At 35.7% G+C, this 9,739-nt stretch overlaps 1 protein-coding gene across 1 annotated transcript in view; it reads left to right on the forward strand.

Annotated features, from left to right (window-relative positions):
- The window catches only part of LOC135212163 (uncharacterized), a 25,544-nt gene extending 16,944 nt beyond the window's left edge, over positions 1–8,600 (forward strand). Inside the window, exon 3 of the mRNA XM_064245591.1 lies at positions 8,394–8,600. Within this exon, the coding sequence (XP_064101661.1) occupies positions 8,394–8,600 (207 nt within the window). The remainder of the gene's footprint in view (positions 1–8,393) is intronic.
- Positions 8,601–9,739: the final 1,139 nt, after the last annotated feature.

The following is a 9,739-nucleotide window of genomic DNA, read 5'->3' on the forward strand; positions in this document are numbered from 1 at the left end:
ATATATTTATATGTGTGTGTTTGGTTGTTTGTTTGTGTGTGTATGTGTGTGTGTGTGTGTGTTTGTTTGTGTAAGAGCACCATAAAAAATGTAAAGTGATTTTAGTTTTATCGTATTTTCCTTTTCACTTAATCGTAAATGCCTAAAAAATCACAGTAGATGCACGTGACTTCATAAATAAGCGAATACCACGGGAAATGATAGTCAAGAATCCAAGCGCTTTCGTCTTTATTCAGACATCGTCAAGGAGCTCCTTGACGATGTCTGAATAAAGACGAAAGCGCTTGGATTCTTGACTATCATTTCCGTGGTATTCGCTTATTAATCGTAATATATGGTTGAAAATAAAAAAAATTGTTATCTCCTGTAGGAAAGGTTAGAAGATGTTCAAAAGGTTGATTTTTATGACTGTTAAACTTATATAGGGTTATATTCACCTCACCCTTGATTTTGTTTTTCATGTAAGTTCTCTTAAGAAGATCTAAACACCTTTTAATTTGAAAAGTCAAGTTCCTCTCTCTCTCTCTCTCTCTCTCTCTTCTGTCTCAGATGTTGTTGTTAACAGGAGAGAGGTTGAAGGTTACATAAAAACTTTGGATTTCATCTGCAAAAGTAAACAGTTTTAAGTAAATAAAATATGACTTAAACATAAAGCCTTAAAAAAAAAAAACCTGCTAAAATGTCAAGGACCAAAACTAACATTAAGTGACCTTTATATTTGCTTTGGGTTGCTGGACTAAGTTCTCTGTTATTTATCACTGACCTTCGAGCACAGTCGTCAGTCACCAAGAAATTCGAGTTGACCTTTTTCTCCCACAGCCAAAGTTTCAGATCAAGGCGATACTTTAGACTTCTGGATTGTTATTCCAGGTTTTTAAATTATTATTATTATTATATTTCAGTAGATGAAACCTATTCACACGGAACAAGCACACCAAAGGAGCCATTGACTCGAAATTTAAATTTCCAAAGAATATTGGTTCCAACCTCCTACCGCAGACCCCTCACTGCAGCAGTAGTAACTGATCGTGATACAGAGCCAGTTAATTTTTCATCGCCCTAGGGGAGACTCGAACCCTCAGCATCTGCGAGTGGAATTTCACGACAATAACCACTATACGCACAGATCAGCTATGACTAGATTAATCTTTAAATGTCATATTCATTGTCCTAATTGCTGTTCCTATTTGTTGCTGGTATTGGTGGGGTGGGGTGGGGAGGGGTGGGGTGGTGTCCTCAGAGCTCGAATATTTGAATATTTTTTAGGTCATTTTTCCTACGTAGCGAAAAACTTGTTTAATAAAATATGACATTCGAAATAACTTTGTGTAAAAATGCAAGAAATAGATGCGTAATAGAATAATATATATATATATATATATATATATATATATATATATATATATATATATATATATATATATATATATATATATCGAAGCGTGATTCTATTCGGGAGACAATAAGCGTAAAGTAGGCCTACGGGAATGCAATTCTGATGACAAATGCCGTGAAGGCTTTCTAGTCTTTAGGCCTTTTCCGACCGGAAGATCTAAGTCTCCGAACGTGGTTTATAAACAGTGAGTTCTCTCTCTCTCTCTCTCTCTCTCTCTCTCTCTCTCTCTCTGTGGTAGCAGTTTGACTTAACGGGAGTATAAAAAAAATGTAGCTATTAAAAAAAATAGCTATTAAAAAATATGTATAAGAATAATTCATAGTTTAAAAACATCCACAATTATATATAAAAATATATTTCTATGTAAAAATATATTTTTACATAGAAATCTATTTTTATATATAATTGTGGATATTTTTTAAACAATCTTTTTTTCACGAAACTGTGAATATCTTAACAATAATTCATAATAATTCTGATACATGAACATGCCACATAGTTTTTTAATGGTTCTGTTATTATTACCATTAATGTATATATATATATATATATATATATCATATATATATATATATATATATATATATATATATAAATTCTCTCTTTATATTTTCACATTTGCATTTATTCAGTCCTTTTACATAACGACTAACGAATTTCCATTTATGTATCGGCTTCGTGCTTTCAAAGTGTTTTGAATATAAATCTTCAAATTTTTCAGTACGAACGGAGAAAAATAAGTGAAGATATAAAGCTCTTAATTATGAACAATGCTCAAGGTTTTCCATCAGAGGCAATTGTGTTTATAAAAAGCACGTGAACTCTCGATTATCTATGTAACTGCTATGTGATCAAGCAGTTCAGTTGTGACTTGTTTATTTTTGCATTATTATTTGACATTTCGACGCACAATCGCATTAACTAAAGGTATGATTATAACCAACCGTATCAGAAGGTTTGAAACCTGGTTATGTTATATTTACTTATTTTACACAATGATAGAGGATCATATCAGTTAAAGATACAAACGAGTTATTTTAGGGGCACAGAAAATCGTCAAATTTATCAAACTAACTACGAATCTACACCAGAAAATCTTAAATTCAGGAAGTTTCATTTAGGTAGACAGATCCCATTGCATGTGAGACCAACCTTGCTTCCTACCCCCGTAAAGAGGGGGTAGTGCCGTCAGTGTACCTCATGCTGTGCACTGTATGCGTTATTTAAGGCTCGTTGTAGCGTCCCTTTGGCCCCTAGCTGCAACTCCTTCCATTCCTTTTACTGTACGTCCATTCATATTCTTACATCTTACTTTCCACCCACAACTGTTTCATAGTGTAACCGCGAGGTTTGCCTCCTGTTACATCTTTCAAGCCTTTTTACGGTCAATATCCGTTCCAGGGCTGAATGACTTCACAGATCCCAGCGTTTGGCCTTTGGCCTAAATTCTGTATTCTGTCTGTGTGTGTCTGTCTGTTTCGATCTTCCTCCTGCAACAACTGGAAGACGATTCCCGGGAGATCAGCAGCGTCGTGGGGTTGCAACAGAGAGACTCCCATCAAAAGAAAGGGTTTCTTTATACAGGGGAGACTAATCTCCAATAATGGATATCTTTGAAGTGTGGAAGGGTTCTCTCCCCCCCTCCCCCCGTCCCACACCCCATCACTCTATCTGGGGCGCCTTCTCCCCCCGCCCACCCCTCCCCCACCCCAGCCTCCTTCAATTCTCCTGCCACAGATCTCACCGTATCTTCCAAATCCCTCCTTTTTAAAGAGCCATTAGGGTTACCCATCTGTCTCAAACTTTGGCTCCTCTCGAGGAAAATTTATTGGAGTTATTTTCTTCCTTTTGCACAACGGATGGAAAAAGCGGAAGGTGTGCATATTGTTTATTTGTCTCTGGTCCTTTTTTTGTTTCGTTTCTTTTTTAGGCTTTGATAAATTACATGGGTGGATATTTATTTATTTATTTTTTTTTTTTTTTTTACTTACATGGAGGATCGTGTGACTGGCGTGAATTTTGATTTTGGTGACACGCAGGTCTCCATTATACTTATATATATATATATATATATATATATATATATATATATATATATATATATATATATATATATATATATATATATATATATATATAGTTTTAAATCGCCAAAAAAGTAAAAATGGGATGTTTATACGAGGAAAGTTACAGCTACGAAGGAAAGAGTGAATCACTGGAGATACTAAGTCATGACATATAAGACGAAAGTACTTACCATCTCCAATGTTTCACTTTTCCTTCGAGGCTGTGACATTGTTCACACACACACATATATATTCTATATATATATATATATCTATATATTATATATCTGTATAAATTTGTGTGTTTATATATTATATATATTATATACTATGTGGTATGTCCCTTTATTTGTATGTCTATAAACCTGACCGAATACAACAAAAATACCACATGCAAATCGAATTAACTTTATCACCGTATGAATAATTACGCCCAAATAGAATCAGAAACAATCTCATTGTACAATTCACTTGAGTTTTAAGTTATTCACAGGGTTAGATATATTTGATATGGGTGGTTACAGTACTTGGTGTTTAATATGTATTTATATATGTATATATATATATATATATATATATATATATATATATATATGAATTTTCATGAATAGTAAGAATATAATTCTCTGATCCTCCCCTGCTGAAAATAATCCGTTTCCACAATGAAATTCCCCGTCCGTCGCTTATGCGCTGTTTTGTTTGCTCATCTTTATACAGCACTGAATGCCTCCATGTGGTTCATCTTTATTGTGATCGACGTAGCGCTTTCTGGAAATAAACGTTTGGAATCTTGGTGCATATGAACGCCGCCTTCGCGTCGTCAGTTACCGCTGACACATTCCTTTGCTTGAAAGAAAAGTTCTTTGGATTTTATTTGTTTTTTCCTTGTCATACAATCATGTATTTGTTTGTTTGCTTTATGTTTATTTTTCTGCTGAAAAAACTACTGAGATGGTTATTTGTCTGTCCGTCCGCACTTTTTCTGTCGGCCCGCAGATCTCAAAAGCTACTGAGGCTAGAGGGCTGCAAATTGGTACGTTGATCATCCACCCACTAATCGTCAAATATACCAAATTGCAGCCCTCTAACCTCAGTAGGTTTTGTTTTATTTAAGGTTATAGTTACCATGATCCCGAAAGATAGATCTGTTTTCGGTGGCGTCGATGACACGATGTACAGAAAACTTGTTCCTTCGGCGCATACTCACTTGAGCGACGTGTTGTTATTTTCCGTATCTAGCCCAGGCTTGATTTCAACAAAATGCTGGGGGTAGTAATTAAGAAATCTTAAACACGGAGAGAATATAGCTGCTTGTCGTCAGTGACATGAAATATTTACCGAACGGAATAGTCCAGACTAGAAAGTTTGTTTTCGATGAAGTGTACGTATCAGTGACGTATCCATGACGTAAACACGATTTTTACTTTAGTGGGAAGTTACTGAATTAATATTTGAAGAAAAAACATTTTAATTTTTCTTTTAGTCTTTTAAAGGTAAATATGACTAGTCATTTCTAATGTAGAGTGCCACTGATTCAGACGTGGGAAGTTACTGAATTAATATTTGAAGAAGAAAAATTAATTTTTTCTTTTAGTCTTTTAAAGGTAAATATGACTAGTCATTTCTAATGCAGAGTGCCACTGATTCAGACGTATACGGATCAAAACCAATTAAGGCATATTTTAAACAAATACATACAGAGAAAGTAATTTTCGTTTCTGAAGCAGTATCTGTAAATGGATAAATTAAGTGAGTATTTAGTAAATTCCTTGTTTGCATATTCAAATGATATTACAAGTAATGAATTTTGAACGAAACAAAACTCAAGAGCTATTGAAATAAATAAATTTGAATATTTAAGTGCCAAGATCTGGAATTCCATTTCAAAAGTAGCAAGATCCAGAATTTTATTTTAAAATGTTCTAAGATCCAGAATTCCATTTTAAAAGTGCCAAAATCTGGAATTTTTTTTTTTTAATTGCCAAGATCTAGAATCATTTTGAAATTTTTAAAAGTGCTAAGATCCTGAATTCCATTTTAATAGTGCCAAGATCCTGAATTCCATTTTAATAGTGCCAAGATCCTGAATTCCATTTTAATAGTGCCAAGATCCAGAATTCCAATTTAAAAGTGCCAAGATCCAGAATTCTATTTTAAAAGTGCCAAGATCCGGAATTCCATTTTAAAAATGCCAAGATCCGGAATTCCATTTTAAAAATGCCAAGATACAGAATTCTGTTTTAAACGTTCTAAGACCCAGAATCATTTTAAAAGTGCTAAGATCCAGGTTTCCATTTTAAAAGTGCCAAGATCCGGAATTCCATTTTAAAAATGCCAAGATCTGGAATTCCATTTTAAAAATGCCAAGATACAGAATTCTGGTTTAAACGTTCTAATACCCAGAATCATTTTAAAAGTGCTAAGATCCAGGTTTCCATTTTAAAAGTGCCAAGATCCGGAATTCTATTTTAAAAGTGCCAAGATCCGGAATTCCATTTCAAAAGTGCCAAGATCCGGAATTCCATTTTTAAAGTGCCAAGATCCGGAATTCTATTTTAAAAGTGCCAAGATCCTGAATTCCATTTCAAAAGTGCCAAGATCCAGAATTCCAATTTAAAAGTGCCAAGATCCAGAATTCTATTTTAAAAGTGCCAAGATCCTGAATTCCATTTTGAAAGTGCCAAGATCCGGAATCATTTTAAAAGCACAAATCTTACGTTTATCCAACGAGTAGCTTCGCTGAAACATCGCGAATACAGACGTCGGATTTTAATTCATTTATTCAACTTCTCTCGGCATAAGAATGCCGCTTTAATGAAGCTACAAACTGAATACTTAAAATTCTTTGCGCTCAAGGAAACATTTGGAATACGAGTTCTTAATATTTCTGCATGAGAATTTCATTTTTATTCTCGTAAACCCAAAGGAGGATTTAGCCGGCTCTCCTTCCTTTTTTTTTATTTTTCTTTTTTCTTTTATTTTCTTCTCTGTAAAGATGGCGGTATTCTGTTATTAAATTTCTTTGAAGACAAGTTGTTTTTGCTTTTTGTTTGTGCGTGTATCTGAAATACTTCGTCGAGTTTTCTGTTACGAGGTTTATTGGTTCTGCTGATTACGTCATTATTCTTGTCTGTTTTTTCATTATGAGTATCAAAGGTATAGCACCCAAGCTCCTTTCAACAGGTGATATCCACCAACAGGGAAGGTAACTCAATTTAGCTAAGAACATAGAATTTTGTGAAAAACAATGATAATGGTAACATAATGATGTATTACTAAAAATATAAAAAAAAGTTGGAATCCTCTTCGTGCACGTATCGCGGGTTTTCTTTAATGCTATTGCAATTGATTCATACTACAAAACTGGTGTGATTATTAAGCCCAAGGATTGGCCAACTCAGTTTAACCTCGCGCTAGGTACACGGTCTTCTGTACTACTTCATACCTCACCACACTTTATTAATGCGGCTTTTTCTTATCGCCTTCTACTCTGTCTAGAAACATAAGGAAGAGGTGAATGAAACTTACCTTTCCTTCGTTCCTGCTGCTGCATAGTAAATTTTCCTTTGTTTATGTACCTGAGTAACATTGACGTGGAAGGGCTTCGACCACCGCCATCTTGAATTGAGATTCAAGATGGCGGTGCTTCGACACAGCCAGTGGTGAGAAAGTATAGTCATTTGATGTCACAACATGATCCTTACCCCGGACGAGACCAAATAATATGCTGTTTTAATCTGGTCCGCTGGTATACTAGTAGTTAGTGTCTTGGTATGCCAATCAGATATCGTTGGTTCGCATCTCCCCCGGGGCGATGAAAAGTCACTGGCTCTGTATCATGATCAGTTACTGCTGGAGTGTCGGGTCTGCGGTGGGGAGTTGAAACAATATTCTTTGGAAGCTTGAATTTCAAGTCGGATGGCTCCTGTTTACTTGTTCCATGCGATAGGTTTCATCTACTGAAATAATGATAATAATAATGATAATGCTTTTGGCGAATTCCGATTGTCGTCTGTATTCCTCGCCTTCAATCTAGAGTTCAGCGTGTCTCCTTAAAGGGATTTAGAATAATTTATTGATTCAAAGCATTCCATTTCCCAAAAGGCTGTCCTGTCCCTTCCTGTGATCGTTTTTGTTGCACCTCTACTAGAGAAGAACGTAAGATTGCCTATTCTACTGACCCCGACATTTGTACAATTAATATTAATGTTTCTTACTTTATGCAGGCCGTGTTCTATTAAAAAAGAATAAATGAATAAAAAATTGCCTTTTAACTCGTGTTCATGTTTGAAATGAGGAGCTGTTTTATAGAAAGTATTATTCCCTTCCAGAGTCACTGCGTCTTATATAATGTTTAACATTGTAAAGGGTATCGCATGACGATGCATTTTTTTTCCTTACCAATGTTTTGCAACTCCTTTCACTGGAGGAGGAGGGGTACCGGCATTGTATTCGGTGATAAAGATGACGTGGAAAATTGACCTGTCAGAAACACTATTTAACATGGGCTCTCCCTCTATTTGCCCATCTCGATGGGGTCATTTTTCTGTATCCAATATATTTCGCCCCCTAGCCCCGTTTTTCCCCCCGCTGCTGTGGGCCTCCTCTCTGGAGAGATACACTTACCTCTGACACAAATCCATCGTGTAGAGATGACTACTTCGGGCACAAAAGCCCAGGATTTATTACAGCTATCTAGGAGGATAAGTTACGTAAAAGGTGGCCCCCTTGGGTGCCCTTTTCCCTTATCCTCCCACCCCTCCCCCTCCTTCCTCCCTCCCTCCTCCCTCCCTCATTTCAGTTGTCTGGTCAGAGTCCTAAGGCCTACGCCAGGCCTCTTTCTCCGTCTCACACATAACTATACGTTGCCTTTTCCCTTATCTTCTCACCCCTCCCCTTCCCTCCCTCCCTTGTTTCTGTTGCCTGGTCAGAGTCCTGAGGCCCACGCCAGGCCTCTTTCTCCATCTCACAAATTCCCACCACACGTTCAGGCTTCCCCCCGGGCCAAGGACCCATGCTGGCATAAGACCGGGCGTAATCTATACCCACCACCAGCCGATGATGATGGCGACCTTTCGGAGCACCATTACTGGATCCTCATCTCTTGCCATTTATCCCCCTCGATGTATTCGACCTGATTTATCCAGCAGGAGTAGCAGGGACCATTCCTCCATCAACTATTAATTCGAGCCACGCCCCCTCCAACACAAACCCACCAACCAACCAAAAAAAAAAAACTAAGAAAGAAGAAAAATAATAACGCGACAAATGAGGCCGCTCTGTCATGGCTAACGATCTCTTAGTGAGAAGGTTACGCGACCCATTCTCCAATAAATCAGAAAACAATGAGAGAGAGAGAGAGAGAGAGAGAGAGAGAGAGAGAGAGAGAGAGAGAGAGAGAGAGAGATTTGGAAAATGGTTGAAAGACATATGAGAAGAGGAAGAAGAGTCAGACATGCATTGTGAGAGAATTTTTTTTGGTGAACTCTTAACAGAAATCTGTTGATATGTATTTGCAATGTGAATTTCGTTTATAATCATTAGTTAGCTTTTATAGATAATAATGGAATTTTAGGTACTGTACAAAACGCGCATGTATAGTATGTATGTCTGTATATATAGTATATTTATATATATATATATATATATATATATATATATATATATATATATATATAATATATATATATATATAATGTGCGTGTGTGTGTGTGTGTGTGTATGTATGTGTAGTACTGGTAATCTTAGGCACGAGGATATGGTAATTCAGTTGGATTTCACATAGGAAAAAGAAAATGGTATATCTCAGAAAATGCCCAACAGTTTCGTCATCCAATGGACTTCTTCTTTGCGTGTGTATGTTTGTGTGTATGTGATTGTGCTACAACGTCACAAGAATCCAAACTAAATGTATGTAAAAGCCAGGACGAAATATTAAAAGGAAATATGATTTTCATTTTACATGATTTTAATCTGATGAGATTATAGTAAGTCTTAAAGGGTAAATACAGATCCTTGTTCTATATTATTATTATTATTATTATTATTATTATTATTACTATTATTATTATTATTATTATTATTATTATTATTATTATTATTATTATTATTATTATTATTATTATTATTATATTATTTCATTGGATGAAATCTATTCATATGGAATATGCACACAGTTTTGGGCCAAATTTGCTCGTTTTTTTCGGCAATTGACGTTAGGTTAGTTTGAGTTAAGGTCATTTGTTTAGTAATTTGGACCGATTTTTTGTCATTAATA

This window comes from Macrobrachium nipponense, chromosome 19 (genome assembly GCF_015104395.2).
Source record: "Macrobrachium nipponense isolate FS-2020 chromosome 19, ASM1510439v2, whole genome shotgun sequence".
Classification (NCBI taxonomy): Eukaryota; Metazoa; Arthropoda; class Malacostraca; order Decapoda; family Palaemonidae; genus Macrobrachium; species Macrobrachium nipponense.